At 49.1% G+C, this 15,498-nt stretch overlaps 1 protein-coding gene across 1 annotated transcript; it reads left to right on the top strand.

Moving 5' to 3' along the window:
* Positions 1–4,822: 4,822 nt before the first annotated feature.
* LOC125715016 (uncharacterized) lies at positions 4,823–14,089 on the top strand. Its single transcript, XM_048986207.1, has 2 exons — positions 4,823–10,460; positions 10,831–14,089. The coding sequence occupies exons 1-2, from the start codon at positions 9,230–9,232 to the stop codon at positions 12,963–12,965; spliced, it is 3,366 nt and encodes a 1,121-aa protein (XP_048842164.1). The 5' UTR covers positions 4,823–9,229; the 3' UTR covers positions 12,966–14,089.
* The last annotated feature ends 1,409 nt before the right edge of the window (positions 14,090–15,498 follow it).

Below are 15,498 nucleotides of genomic sequence, written 5' to 3'. Positions count from 1 at the left end.
CATCAATAAATGTTACAGTATAAAGTAATAAATAAAAATACAAACTACCTGTTATGGCAGGGATCACATCAGCTGCAGTTGCAGTCTCCCTGCTCACACTCTGATCAGCTCTTCAAAGGGGGATAGCAGATCAGCAGTCTTATTCATCAGCTCCCACTGGTGAACTGTCAGTGTTGCTGGTAGAGTGCACTCAGCTGCAAAGACACTAAGAGCACGTTTTTGTTGCAGTAGGCTCTGCAGCATGTAGGGGCTGCTGTTCCATCGTCTGCACATAAGAGAACATGATTCACTTTATTTTTGTGCAAATTAGGTGCAGAGCACATAATGTATTAGTGGCTTACTAAATCAAGTGTATGGGAAACAATAATAAAATAGAAATACATTAAAGAAAGTTACGAGAGGAATCTCACCTGTACATCTTGCTGTAGGCGCTTGATATCCATATTTAGGTCCATCTGTATGTCTTCTAGTCGAGAGTAGGCCAACGGGGAGTGTTTAAAATGGCCTACAATCTTCCTTGCATTGGCCAGGGTCTCCGTCACGCTGCGCTGAGACAGCAGGCCCTCATGCACACAGAGTTGACAGGAATGGGCGACACAGCCCACACTCGGCACTCCCATATCCCTCATAGCTTTCTTCATATTTGCCGCGTTGTCACGCAAAATTACGTGGACCCGTTGCTTGTCAATTCCCCAGTTGTTTATCATCTTTTCCACCGATTGCTGGATGCGCTCTGCGGTGTGCGATCCGCGAAATTCCTGGACATGTAGGATCGCACGGCGTAAAACAAAACTTGAGCCAATCCACTGTGCGGTAAGGCTTAGTAGAGACATGGGAGCTACGGACGAACTCCAGATGTCTGTGGTGAACAAAACATAGGGTACATCTGATAACAGGACAAGTAGTTTGTCAGAAATCTTCTTATAAAGGGCTGGCAGAGCTTTCTCGGTGAAATAGTGGCGAGACGGCATTTCAAATCGAGGTTCTACGTGCTCCATAAGCATAAGAAATCCAGGGTTCTCTACAAAGGCGAATGGCAGGTCACTCATTGCGATCATTTGTGCTATCTTGGCTGTGATGTCCTGTGCCTTCGCGCTGTCACGGGGCATTTTTTCTCTCCTCTTCAAACTCTCCTGCAGCGTGAGCTGACTCGTCTTCGGCTGGGTTGCCTGGGTAAACTCGCTGTATTGTGTCGGGTGTTTGTTTTTGAGGTGCTGTATTAGGTTTGTTGTGTTAAATGTAGCCTTTTCCTTTCCACCACTTGCAATCCCAAGTTTACATATCTCACAGTTTGCTATGGCAATGTTGTTGTCATCAACTAATATAATACCTCCAGACCGCAGACATACTCGCGCTTTCCGCTTCAAGCTGCTTCTGTGTTCTACTTTGCCGGCATTTAACCAATAGCGTCTCTGCAACAAAGTGATGTCATGCCGCACGCGTTGCTGTTTCTGTGTGGAGTCAAGAGGTCTAACTCTGGGCCACCGCATAACTATAGATGTGTTAAAAAATAATGAGAATATATATACATATATATCCGAATCCTGATCGGGAGCTAACGTCCGATTCCGATCGAGTCTGAAACCACGTGATCGGGCCCGATTTCCGATCACGTGATCGGATCTGGACATCCCTAATTACTACTAAAATAAACATGTCCAGGTTCATGAATTAACTAGTGATCAGCATCCTCGGTGATGAGTGCACTCACAATGATTATCCATCCATCCATTTTGCAAACCGCTTATTCTTCTGGGTCGCACGGGGTCCGGAGCCTATCCTGGAAGCTATTTGCATGAGGCAGGGAACAACCCAGGACGGGGGGCCAGCTCATCACAGGGTACACTCACACATCATTCACTCACACACATCTGACTAGTTTTAGATTTGGTAATTTTGCTGGAAATTATACATAACCTCAACCTAGCTGAGAAGCAGCACAATCTGGAGGTTACAAAGTAGGCTTATCTCTGCTTCTGCACTTAATTAGGTCAAAATCATGTCACTCCACTTTTTCTCATGATAAATGTTTGGTATATATATCGAGTCATACTACATTAAAAATGTCAGTTTTTTATTTGCAAGAGAAATCGGGATCATACTGGGTTTTGTGATAGAGTAGCACCTGCCGTTCAGCTCTGCTGTGACAAACAATCATATGGATTATTGTGCCAAGTTTTTTGGAAAGACAGATGTTTGTTTATTTTTCATAAATATATGGGTGATTTATTATGGGACAGAATCATTCCAGTACAAATAATGTTTAAATAATCTGCTTATAGTAATCAAGTAGTCCACTTACAGCATTCATTTTGGGTCTTCTTATACATGAGAACATATGGAAAAAATTTAAACTGTAATATTTTTTTTTTTACTGTACCTGTCATAACCTGCTTGTATTATCCTCGTGTGTGCCACGCCCCCTTATTAACCATGTGTTCTACCCCGATTGTAACCAGCTGTTTTCTGTCAGTTTGAATAGTCCTGTGTATTTAGTCTGCGTTCAAGTCTGTTTCCCCAGCCCGGTCATTGGCGTTGCCTACCGTGTGTGCCTTGCCTTGTCGCTTTGTTTAAATAAACCTCGTTTCCTGGATTCCCGTCTGCTTGCTCCTGATTCCCCGTTCCCTACTGCTCACAGTCGTCACAGTACCTTGATCACCCTATTTTGTCTTGCAGTGACCTACCTACTTCTGGCTAGCTACCTGAGGCCAATGTGGCATGCAAGGAAAATATGATGGGAAGAAGAAAGTCATTTTCTCTCAATGACAAATATAGCCTCATCAAAGCTTATGACTTCCATGCTTATCGCTTCTATAAAAGTGAATTTAATAAACATAAGGATATGACGAATTCATGCAGATTACTAACTTCTGGCCGTCACAATTCTGGCTCATACAATTGTGGGCGTAAATAAATGTCCACATAGTGGTGAAACTCCGGCATCCATGACGTATGCCCTACAATAACATACAGTATGTTGCTGTCATAATAAACTTAACTTAAATGAGACGGTCAGTATGATTTTCTGGAGAACAAATAATCACATAGATTAATCAAACCATCAGTAAAATAGTTGATAAATTAACCTACAGAAAAATATTGTTGTAAGTGGCTGCCCTAATCGCATCGCTATATCATTGAAATAGCGATATGACACTTTCTATCACAAAACAAATGTATGCTAGTGTTATCGTGGACGATTGATATGGCACAACCTTATTGCTAATACTTAAATTCCATCCATCCATCTTCCAAACCGCTTATCCTACTGGGTGGCGGGGGGTCCGGAGCCTATCCCGGAAGCAATGGGCACGAGACATGGAACAACCCAGGACGGGGGGCCAGCTCATCACAGGGTACACTCACACACCATTCATACACACATGCATTCCTACGGGCAATTTAGCAAGTCCAATTAGCCCCAGCATGTCTTTGGATTGTGGGGGAAAACCAGAGTACCTGGAGGAAACCCCACGATGACATGGGGAGAACATGCAAACTCCATGCACATGTGTCCCAGGCGGAGACTCAAACCTGGGTCCGAGAGGTGGTGTGAGGCAACAGTGCCGCCCCATACTTAGTACATGTACAATATAATAATCTATGCCACAAATGTGTCTGCTGGGGTGTGGCACGAGTAAATGGTGTCCTGTAGTTGTGTTCTGGGCATACAGCAGCTCTGGATATAACGGATTTTGGATATAATGGACTGTTTTGCCAGGTCCCTTGAAGTTATAACGTTATAACTGGATTTACTGTAGTTAAATATTGCGCACCTCGTTATCTTTGTTACACGTCTCTGCTCCCTCCCCCAACCCGGCTTGTAAGAGAGAAACAAGCTCAGGGCTGCCACTAATTCAGCGGGATGGTGAGTTGTATTTTTACACACTTTGTTTTTAGTTGTTTCTATATCGGCCCGTGAAAATATTGTTTTACATGAAATTGATTCATGGCACAAAAAAGGTTGGGGACCATTGTGCGTTTACGCACGTCACAAGACGGTCCCCAACCAGTCCGGGGAAATGATAATGGAATAAAACCAGCCCATGGTGGCAAAAAGGTTGGGGACCACTGCTCTACAGATACCTATGCAAAACAATCATTAAACTTATTAACTATATCAATTTCACTTTTAATAATAAGACTCTTTCAATCTTGCAGATTAGTGATTTTAGCTTTTAGAGCTCTTTTAGAGTCTTATAAGAAGACTGGACAAAAATAAGAAGATGCCCATGCTTGCAAGTCTCCTGCACCACCCTCTGTCTGACAAAAGACGTTGCAGGAGAGTTTTCAGAGAGCCCTACCAGAGTTTCCAGGGCTGGGTGGAATTAGGGATAAAAGGGTTCATGGTAAACCATGGTAAAATTCCTGACGGTTAAGGTTACATAAGGTAATGGCTATGTTATTATTTTAATGTTTATGCAAACAGAAGGTGCATAGTGTTAAGTTTCTGATTTAAAACTAGACAATTACTTTTGTCACGATCACTAGCGAGCAGAACGGCGATCGTGTGGGTGCGGCGAGCAAGCAGCAGGCACACTGGCAAATACGGGGCAAAACTGGGGTTTATTACCGAAATGGGGGCAGGAGACGCTACACCACACCATAAGCACAACAAACTACAATGACGGACAGGGGAAACGAGTCAGACCAGGACTTAAATACACAGAGACTAATCAAAGTAAGCGGACAAAGCTGGAGAAGATCAGGGAGGTACACGTGGGTAATCAGGGGGCGTGGCACACACGAGGAGCGGACGCGCCGGGCATGACAACTTTCTTGCACTGGTTGCATTATAATTATTTGCTCTAGTGGGTATTGAAGGGGGGCTAGGCCGCGTGCTAACCTTTGTCACACTGAGAATGGGGAACTAACTGGAACTGGAACATAGGCAGGACAAAAAGGGGGGCTCCGGCCCTCCTCGAAGTGCAAGTAAATTTAGAAAAGCAGAAGGTACATTGACAGGGTCGCGGTGACATTAAGCTTATGCTTGACATGCGGGGACATAACAAGGGAGGGGGTCGCTGACGCTGCTAAATTGCAACATAACAAGACAAGGTAAAAGGGAACGGGTGTGGGGACTAACGCCAGTAATTTCAAAACAACACTTGTATGTTACGCCAACTGGAAAAATACCAACAAGAACAGTAGACGCCCTAAACGGGGTATAAAAACTAGACCCTGACAAGAGATATTGAGCTACTCTTGGTATGTACTGTTTTGTGCATCTAAGTGTGCTCCCTGATTGCAATCTGTGACGTCATTAAAGAGAGCTTACTTGCAACCAACCTTCGCCTCAGACTGCATCCTTCCCTCATCAACGGACTCGGTGGAGTCTAACTCCAACAATTTGGGGGCTCGTCCGGGATGAGGAGGAGGTTGTGCTAATTGGAACCAGAGACGGGGTCTTGCGGACGCGGACAGCCACGGGGCCCAGAGAAAAAGGTAGGCAGAGCCTGTTTTATCAAACTCTGCATATTGGCTATTCCTAAAAAGTGGCTGGAAGTGTCTCAGGATCTGTCAACCAATATTGGGGCGAGGGTTTGTTGGGGGTGTAGCTCTGAAGGGTCTGGGACCCTTGAGAATAGTATCGTTGTTGAAGGGTCTGGGACCCCTGAGAATAGTACCGTTGTGGAGAGGTCTGGAACCTTTGAGTAGAGTAGTGTTGTTGAAGGGTCTGGGACCCCTGAGAATAGTATCGTTGTGGAGAGGTCTGGGACCTTTGAGTAAAGTAGTGTTGTAGAGGGGTCTGGGACCCGTGAGAATAGTATTGTTGTAGAAGGGTCTGGGACCCAGGAGGAAAGCACCGGTGTGGAAGGGTCGGGGACCCTGGAGGAGAGAAGGGAGAAGTACTGTTGAGGAGGGTCTGGGACCCGTGAGGAAAGCGCTGTGATAGAAGGTCTGGGACCTGGGAGCCTTCGCAGGGGGTCAGGGACCCTGTAAAACAGAGGGCTCTCAGATGTGACGGTGGGTCAGGGACCTCCGTCACAGAACCTATTGGCAAGGGTCTGGGACCCGTCCGTGGATTGGCACCCCACCTACTGCTGGCAGGTAGTAGGACAGCTGGGACTGAGCAGCCCGGGGATATAGGACCCCCAAGCAGCTCGTTTGGCTGGAGGAGTCAGGTTCATCCTCCCGAAAACGGGTCATTGTAGGCCCGAGGTATAGAGTCCTCGAAGCTACCCTTGTAAATAAAGTGTATTTAGTGCGAGTTGGTGACTGGGGGTTGGTGGGGAACTGGTGTGAGATAAGGTGTACATAGAGCCATTTATTCTTTGCAGTTACGATTGATTACTTACTGTTTACTGTTTACTGTTGTCCGTGGCTTGATAATTGTGTGTGTGTTTATGTTTTGGTGGTGTTTATTGGTGGGGCACTCAGTGACAGCGAAAAGGTGTACTAAGTGTGGATAGGTCGACTAAGGTAAAATATGGATCACGAATTTGATAGAGAATTGGATGACGGAGGCTGGCGTCCACCAGTGCGCGGGCGGTGGAAGCCTCTGTCTGAACAAATGCAGTTGCTAAAAATAGCAGTGGGTAAAGCAGCACAGGAAAAGGGCAGAGAGAGAGAAGGCAGATGCGTGGAAGCGTATGGGTATTGCAGTGAAAAGTGCTGGATACAAGCCAGAGGATAGACAATCATTAGGAGCACTTTTATGGCGTAAGGAAAGGGAGCATAGAGGCCTGAAAGATGAGGCAGGATGTCAGCTGGACAAAGCAGGGGTGTTACAACGGGGAAAGTGGAGAAAAGAGGGAGAGAAACAGGAGTAGGAGAGGCAAGTGTGGGCTCACCTAGCCATTTTCTGGCAAGGGATCGATCACCTGCATAGGGAAAGTGGAGATAACGATAACTGTGACCCAGTCCCAGAGGGGCAGGGAACTAGGAAAAGTGACAAACAACCCCCGGCGTACACCAGCCGTGGGGGATTTCCCACCGCTCCCCCGGCGCACATATGTCCAGTAATACATGTTACCGGGGAAACGGTTCAGGTTCAAACCCAGGGGGAAGGGAACCTCCTGGGAAGGGATGGCGGTAGTGTGGAGGAAAGAGACTCGGATTGTGAAACCGCTAGGGATTCCGAGGGAGAAAGTACGGGCACCCCTGGTAAAGGCAGCACTAAGCAAGCCTTCCAGGAAAGGGTGATCAGAGAGCAAAAGGAGGAGGCAGCCCAGGGTAATCGGGGCAGCCTCACCCCTCTCCGAGACCGGGCACGGGTTAGGAGAGGGGAAGTTGAGATTATCGGTGAATTGTCGGGGTATTGTGAGGAAGATGAGGATGAGAAAGTGTTGATTGATTTGGACGGTGAACAATGCGAGGGGGTAGAGCCGGAGAGAAGGGAATCCTCAGGGAAACTGATTCTCAGGTCCCGCATTCTACAGCGGCGACCTAGCCTGAAGTCTAAGCAGTTTCCCCTATTAAGGGGGGCTTCAGGGGGCCCAGAGAGATACAAGCCGTTCTCTTTGGGGGACGTGCAGGCACTAGCAGACAAGATGCCCCCCTGCAGACGGGGGAGGTCACTGGATGGATAAATTAGACCAGCTGACGCAGGGAACAAAGTTGGCCTTGGGTGATTTCAGAGCAGTGGCTGCGAGGTGCCTCACTAAACATTCTCTGCAGGAAATAGAGGAAATGGCAGGGACACTCACTCGCGGTGACAGTGTGACGTAGTGCTGGGCTTGGGGGAAGCCATGCGGGAGATGTTCCCCGCCCCAAGTGGGGCTAGCATGCCAAAATTTTCGTGGGACCCTAAAACACCCCCCAGAGAATATCTGGATAAATGTAAGGAGGATTGGACGCGGAGAACTGGGTGTCACCCGGGGCAGGCGGGGGTTCAGCAGGAGTGGTTCCGGCGAGCGGTCCTGGAAGGTGTCCCTGAGCAAGTGAAAGCAGCTATTTTGGCTAATCCTGACCTCCCAGGCGCTGAGTCCCCCGTGTGGGATAGACATGTGTTGCATCATCTTCAGAGAGCGAGGGACGAGGCCACAAAAAAGGAAGGAGGTCTGAAAGATTTACAGACACAGTTGTTGAAACTGCAGGTGGGAGAAGCGAGACAAAAAGCACAGACTTACAAAAAGAAAGGGCAGGGGAGACAGATGGTGGCAGGAGCACCACCACCCCAGTTCGGCCCATGGGTCGGACAAAATACCAATTACAGTAATCGAGGTTGGGGTCCCCAGCAATGGGGAAGAGGCCGTGGGGGCCGAGGCCGGGGAGCCGGGAACTGGGGATGGGGCCGGGGTATGTCGCAAAGGTGGCCACCGCAGGGAGCTTGTTTCCGGTGTGGGGCTGTGGGTCATTGGGCCAGGGAGTGCGGGGCAGGACAGGCCCAAGGAGGACCCCCAGCAGGACAAGCGACTGCACCCAATCCACAGGCTGTTCCCGGAGGAGGGCAGTACCCCACCCTCACCGGATCCGAGGACTGGGAGTGGGGAGACCCCTCCCAGTGACGGTGCCCACGGGTGGCCCGGGACGCAGGGGGGGCAGACCCCATGCTGTCCCTAATGGTCATGGACAAAGAACTGCCGTTCTTGGTGGACACAGGGGCCACATATTCGACTTTGAATGTGATGCCTAACCAACAACATCTTTCCACCACTACAGTGACCGTTGTGGGCTTCTCCGGGGAAGAGCAGAAACTGCCAGTGACTAAGCCTGTGAGAGTGCGGTTGGGGGGACAGACCTTTCTACACCTGTTTGTGGTCTCCGCTGCAGTGCCTGTGAACCTTCTGGGGCGGGATATGCTGGTGAAGCTGGGGGCTTCAATTCTGTGTAATGCTGATGGTTTGGTTGTCACCCTCCCCGAAGGGACCCGCCTGCCATGTGACGGAGCGACAGGCGGCACCGGGCAGTGGCTGATGCAACCTGTGTCACAACACCCGGTGGCTGACATCTACTGGGGCCTCCTGCAGCCTAGCCCGGCGGGTATCCTGGCGGTGTACTCCGCGTGGCGCTCCTGGATCTCCCTCCTGGAACCCTACGTTCCTCCGCCCGACCCCCCACATGTGACACTGTTTTATGACCGAAATTCCACAGAATGGTATGGGGACCTGTTTTCTGAGCAACTGGAAGGCCACGAGTGGCAAGTTGCTTCCCAAAACATTTATGCAGGTCCCGAGGGGGTGGCCTCAGCAGTCCACCTGTCTCCGGAGCAACTGCCCTGGTACAGGATGGGAGAGGAGACGGTGCCACACGTCTCACTCGCCCTACATCCTAAGCATCAGGCCCAATGGTGAAAAGAGCCATTTCGGCTACGGACTGGGTTCTCACCCAGATCCCTCAAATCTCGTACTCCCCCTCCTGCAGTTCCTACTGTATTCAAACTAAGGTGACAGACACAGCCATGTTACAGCATGAACAATTGTCTAGGGACCATGGTAGGGAAAAGATGGATCATCCCGGTGCAGCAGCACTACTGGCTTCTCTGCCAGACTCACTGTGGTCCACCAGCCCCACTGATGTTGGTTTGGTGGACTGCACGCCCGTCGACTTCCTACTGCACCCCAGTGCTGGACCCCTCTGGGTCAAGCAATATCAACACAAACCAGCGGCAGAGGAAGGGATAGCAGAGACTGTAGCCGGTCTCTTACGGGCGGGTGTATTAGAAGGGTCCACTTCTCAGTGGAATACTCCTATACTCCCAGTAGAGAAGGCAGGAACAGGCAAGTATCGTATGGCGCACGACTTGCGCGCTATCAATGAGCTGCTGCTGACTCCCACTGTTCCGGTTCCTAATCCCTACGTCGCTCTCACCAATCTTACACCGTCCCAAACATGGTTCACTTGCGTTGATCTGGCTAATGCTTTCTTTTCTGTACCACTAGCACCCCACTGCAGGGATGTATTCTCGTTCACGTACAGGGGATGCCAGTTCAGGTACACGCGACTCCCACAGGGATTTGCTCTGTCTCCTGGGATTTTCAACCAGGTGTTGAAGCAGTCGTTGCAGGGCTGCCATCTCCCTGATGGGGTCACCCTCGTCCAGTACGTCGATGACTTGCTTATCGCGGCCCCGACAGCGGAGGCGGCGCTCGAGGCAACGCGGTCAGTGCTCCTCTGGCTGGCAGAAAAAGGATTTAAGGTCAGTAAGGATAAGATACAGGTGGCCCGGACGGTGGTGTCCTTCCTGGGGAGGGTCCTGTCAGGTAAGGGAACAGGGCTCTCTCCGGCCCATCGGTCAGCCATCCTGAATCACTCCAAACCAATTATTGTGAAGGACATGTTGTCCTTTTTGGGACTGACCGGCTACAGCCGAACTTACATTGCAGATTACACAGGTCTGACGCAACCCCTGAGGGCTCTGGTGCGGCCACATGGCCTGCGGAGCCTCAGCGCCACTCTGACGTGGGATCAACCTGCAGAGGAGGCTTTCATCTCTCTCAAGCAGAGGTTGGCCCAAGCAGCTGATTTGGCGTTACCTGATTATTCTCTCCCGTTTCATTTAGATGTTTCTGAAACTGGAGACGTCGTGAACGCCGTCTTCCATCCATCCATTTTCCAAACCGCTTATCCTATTGGGTCGCGGGGGGTCCGGAGCCTATCCCGGAATCAATGGGCACGAGGCAGGGAACAACCCAGGATGGGGGGCCAGCCCATCGCAGGGCACACTCACACACCATTCACTCACACATGCACACCTACGGGCAATTCAGCAACTCCAATTAGCCTCAGCATGTTTTTGGACTGTGGGGGGAAACCGGAGTACCCGGAGGAAACCCCACGACGACATGGGGAGAACATGCAAACTCCGCACACATGTGACCCAGGTGGAGACTCGAACCCGGGTCCCAGAGGTGTGAGGCGACAGTGCTAACCACTGCACCACCATGCCGCCCCCTGTGAACGCCGTCTTGTTTCAGAAAAAGGGGGGAGAGAGGAAGGTATTGATGTATATTAGCACCAAACTCGACACCACAGAACAGCGACATCCGTCATGCACCAGACATGTGGCAGGAGTGGCAAAAGCCGTGCAGAAAACAGCACACATTGTGATGGGCCATGCCCTACACATCCTGACCACGCACAGTGTGGTGGCCTATGTGAACTCACAAACGTTCACAATGACGTCTCTAAGACAGCAGAGGCTCAGCAAAATTTTAGAGGCACCACATTTAACTTTTGTCCATGAGGGCATCAACATGGCTGATCGAATGGGGGGAGGGGCACCCCACGAATGTGAGGCCAGGGTTAGGAAAGAGGAAAAGGTCAGGGAGGACCTAACAGCCGAAAAGATAGAAGGTACGGAGGAGTGGTTTACCGATGGATGTTGTTTTCGAACAGAGAGTGGAAGTTTGCAAGCAGGTTTTGCAGTGGTAGCGAGAGAAGGCCTGGGATTCAGGACACTGAAAGCAGAAAGACTGGAGGGGGCCCAATCGGCCCAGAGAGCGGAGATCAGGGCAGTCATTGAAGCTTTGAAATTGGCCGAAGGTAAAGCAGTCACCCTCTATTCAGACTCAGCGTATGCGGTGGGGGCTGTGCATGTGGAACTCAGCCAGTGGCTGAGGGCTGGGTTCTTAACGGCAGGAAACAAACCGATTAAGCATGAGGCAGATATGAGAGAGTTAGCGGAGGCATTGATGCTTCCGGAGAAAATAGCTGTGGTAAAGTGCAAAGGACATGAGGGGTCAGGGACAGTGATAGCACAAGGCAATCAAGCAGCAGATGCGGAAGCAAAAGTGGCAGCGGGGTATGAGGTAAGCAGGCAGATGGTTACAGTAGAAGAGGAACTGGAGGGACAGGGCAGGCTGACCTCAAGCAGGATCCGAGTCATGCAGGCGCAAGCCTCCCCAGAGGAGAAGAACATGTGGGCAGAAAAGGGGGGCATAGAAACAGAGGGCCTGTGGTGTAACAGGGAGGGGAAGCCAGCCCTCCCTCTGGGAATTAGGCAACAGGTCATAGAGGAGGCACACGGTGTGGGGCACGTAGGGACAGGACAGATGCTTCACAATTTGAGAGCATGGTGGCATCCGTTCCTGAAGGATATGGTAAAGGAGTTTGTGAGAAGCTGTGAGATCTGTGCGCTGCACAACCCGAGACCCACGCTAAAACCAGAAAAGGGTCAGTTTCCAGCATGTCATAGGACTGGAGAGGAAATAGTCCTAGACTACACCGACATGATAATACCGGTGCGGGGGAGGCGATATGTACTGATGTGTGTGGATGCATTCTCAGGGTGGCCAGAAGCCTGGCCCACTAGGAGAGAAGACGGGGCCTCGGTGGTGAAGTTCCTAGTAAACCACTATATACCCAGGCATGGGTTCCCCGAGAGGGTGAGGTCAGACAATGGTTCACATTTCAAAAGCGAGGATCTGCAGAAGGCAGAAAGGGCGTTGGGACTTAAACATGCGTTCGAGACAGTGTATCATCCTCAGTCCCGGGGGAAGGTGGAACGCATGAACCAGACGGTCAAACAAAAATTGGCAAAAATCTGTGCACAGACTAAATTGAATTGGGTTGAGGCATTACCCCTGGCACTAATGTCAATCAGGTGCTCCATAAATCGGGGAACCGGGTTCACTCCGTTCGAGTTGCAGACAGGACGACAATTCCCCGGGCCCTACGGAGGACTCGAGGGAAAACCAGAACAAGGAGGGGTAAGCACGGCCAAAGCATATTATGAGGAGTTACAGGTGCTGGTGACAGATTTCTCCAAGCAGGTCCAGGAAACGAGACCAGGGGCCCAGCCAGCCAAGCCACATACAGCGGAGTGGGTCCTTCTGAAGGTCATCAAAAGGAAGTGGTCAGAGCCCAGGTGGACCGGCCCCTTCCAAGTCACGGAACGGACGTCTCACGCGGTGCGGCTGAAAGGCAAAGGTGAAACCTGGTACCATTGGAGCCAGTGCGCAGCGGTAGCAGAGCCCAGCAGATCATTTGCCGAGATCCAGGAGGACCTCGCCGACAGCGCAAAGCAACCCGGTTCGGCTGAACTGGCAGTAACTCAGGTCCCAGCAGTAGGGGCAGAATAATCCCCTGACCTGAAGCAACCAGCAGGGTAGTCCACCCCTGACTGAAAGAAGACGACTACACCTCATCCACCAGAGAAAGATCGGGACCAGGATGATGATGATGATCAAGATAAAAAGGGGGACTTTGGGGGAAAGCAAGTAATGCGTATGACGTATAACGTGACTAACATGCCGATGGTGAAAATGTACGGTTCTGTCACTAAGGCGCTAGAAGGTCTCCACACCCTCTCTTACACCCTACATGAGCAGTCTGGTATCGTGCACGTGTGGGAGGACTGGATCGCCTCTAAGTTAAGGGACTAATCGCTTCGCTACTTATATCAATCGCTACGTTTCTCGCAATAACCGTTACCTGTGGATGTTGTTGTATTCCCTGCCTGCGGGCTCTCGCTGTCAGACTCATCACCACCGCCATAGAGAAAAAGGCTGAGGAACCCCCTGACACGTATGTGCCCATGATGCCTCTGCTGCCGATTAAAGAGGTGGGGGAGTTTGAGGAGGGGGTCATCGGCCTGTCTCTGGTTAGTCTGGAGCGCCCGCTGTAAGTAGTGATCTCCTTGCGGAGATCAAAATGGGGATACCACAAATTTTCGCGCAAAGCAATTTAATCATTAAAACCAGTAATGATCTCTTAGTAGAGATCAAAAGGGGGAATTGAAGGGGGGCTAGGCCGCGTGCTAACCTTTGTCACACTGAGAATGGGGAACTAACTGGAACTGGAACATAGGCAGGACAAAAAGGGGGGCTCCGGCCCTCCTCGAAGTGCAAGTAAATTTAGAAAAGCAGAAGGTACATTGACAGGGTCGCGGTGACATTAAGCTTATGCTTGACATGCGGGGACATAACAAGGGAGGGGGTCGCTGACGCTGCTAAATTGCAACATAACAAGACAAGGTAAAAGGGAACGGGTGTGGGGACTAACGCCAGTAATTTCAAAACAACACTTGTATGTTACGCCAACTGGAAAAATACCAACAAGAACAGTAGACGCCCTAAACGGGGTATAAAAACCAGACCCTGACAAGAGATATTGAGCTACTCTTGGTATGTACTGTTTTGTGCATCTAAGTGTGCTCCCTGATTGCAATCTGTGACGTCATTAAAGAGAGCTGACTTGCAACCAACCTTCGCCTCAGACTGCATCCTTCCCTCATCAACGGACTCGGTGGAGTCTAACTCCAACAGTATCTGTATCACCTAGCAAATTAACTTGTACCAACAAAAAAGGAAACTTTTATTTTGGAGGCAAGGAAGGGTGGCAGTGTCTGGCACGCATGTGTGAAAACCGGGAAGAAGGCACTGGGAAGATGGCGACTCAGTTGAAAATAGAAGCTTTATTTGCTTAACTTAAAAGGTGTGTATGTTTTTATATTAACACTCCTAACTGAACTGTTTGGGAGCAATTATTTAAGTAGTCCATCATCCATCTGCAGATGTTAAACTTTAAATATTGTAACTATTTTTACAAAATCTAATAAGCAAAGAAAGCATAATATACAGTAGGTTTCTCTTGTCCAGTGCATTTCTTCATTGTTAATAAACAGTGCATATTGAATTGATAAAGGATTCAGTCTATTACAGAAGTAACGCAATGTACACCTATTTAGTATCCTATACTCTTCATATGTAAAGTATAAATGATGAATATTGGTTACTTGTCAGCTATGTTGATTTTTAAGACCAGCACATAAGATTAAAAATGTTCCTCCTTAAACAAACCTAGAGAAGGTCTTCACTTCCTTCATGTTAATTTTGCGTCCATAAATGATATGTTGACTGATTTCCTTCTGTGCACAATCGATGATGGTTCCAGCCATCCATCCATTCCATTCCAGCTTCTGGACATGAGGAAGAAAGCTCCAGTGCAGTGCATACATGTAGATCTCTTCCTCTGAATTGAGCTGGTCTGTCCTGTCCAGGTTGCAGAACATTGTATAGAAAAGGTCCAGCACTCCTCCAAAGACATCTCCACAGTCTCTTTATTCTAAATAAGTAGAGGAAAACAAGAAAAATATAGACAAGTTGTTGCTGAGGTTGTGTGGTTATCAATGAAAGATAGACAGAAAAGGATAAAACCTGCCACCAAATTAGATTTCCTACAACATTTCATGTTCGTAGCTTTTAATACCAGTGAGAGACCACACTAAATACAGAATGAATCTGTATATATTGCTTGTAAAACATTTTTGGTCAAGCTATAGTTTCAGTCGGTTCATATCTAAAAGTAATGAAGATATTATAAATTTTTTTTCAAAGTTGTATTGCCTCTGGCTGTGCGTGCTGCTGCCAGTAAGATGGGAATTCCTGTTCAGGCCTCTGGTCGACACCATGAAGCGTGCAACTTCAATATTTTCTTTGCCCAAGTCAGACCTTTCTCATGAGGGCTCCTCGTAGATGCTGCTTCATGATCATCACCGTTTAGGCTTCGTTATTCCTTGCAGCATTAAGGTAAACAATAAGATGACTAAAGCCATAGATTCCTCCATAGACAACAATTTGCCATCTGTAATATGCAAAATTATAACCAAACTGC

This window comes from Brienomyrus brachyistius, chromosome 19, assembly GCF_023856365.1.
Source record: "Brienomyrus brachyistius isolate T26 chromosome 19, BBRACH_0.4, whole genome shotgun sequence".
Classification (NCBI taxonomy): Eukaryota; Metazoa; Chordata; class Actinopteri; order Osteoglossiformes; family Mormyridae; genus Brienomyrus; species Brienomyrus brachyistius.
This window is presented reverse-complemented; position numbering and strand designations above follow the sequence as displayed.

Excerpts from the sequence above, each read along its gene's own strand:
- LOC125715016 (XM_048986207.1), top strand. The coding sequence starts at position 9,230 with ATGGTGAAAAGAGCCATTTCGGCTACGGACTGGGTTCTCACCCAGATC. Across the intron at positions 10,461-10,830 it reads TTTAGATGTTTCTGAAACTG|CGCCCCCTGTGAACGCCGTC; the intron begins GAGACGTCGTGA and ends GCACCACCATGC.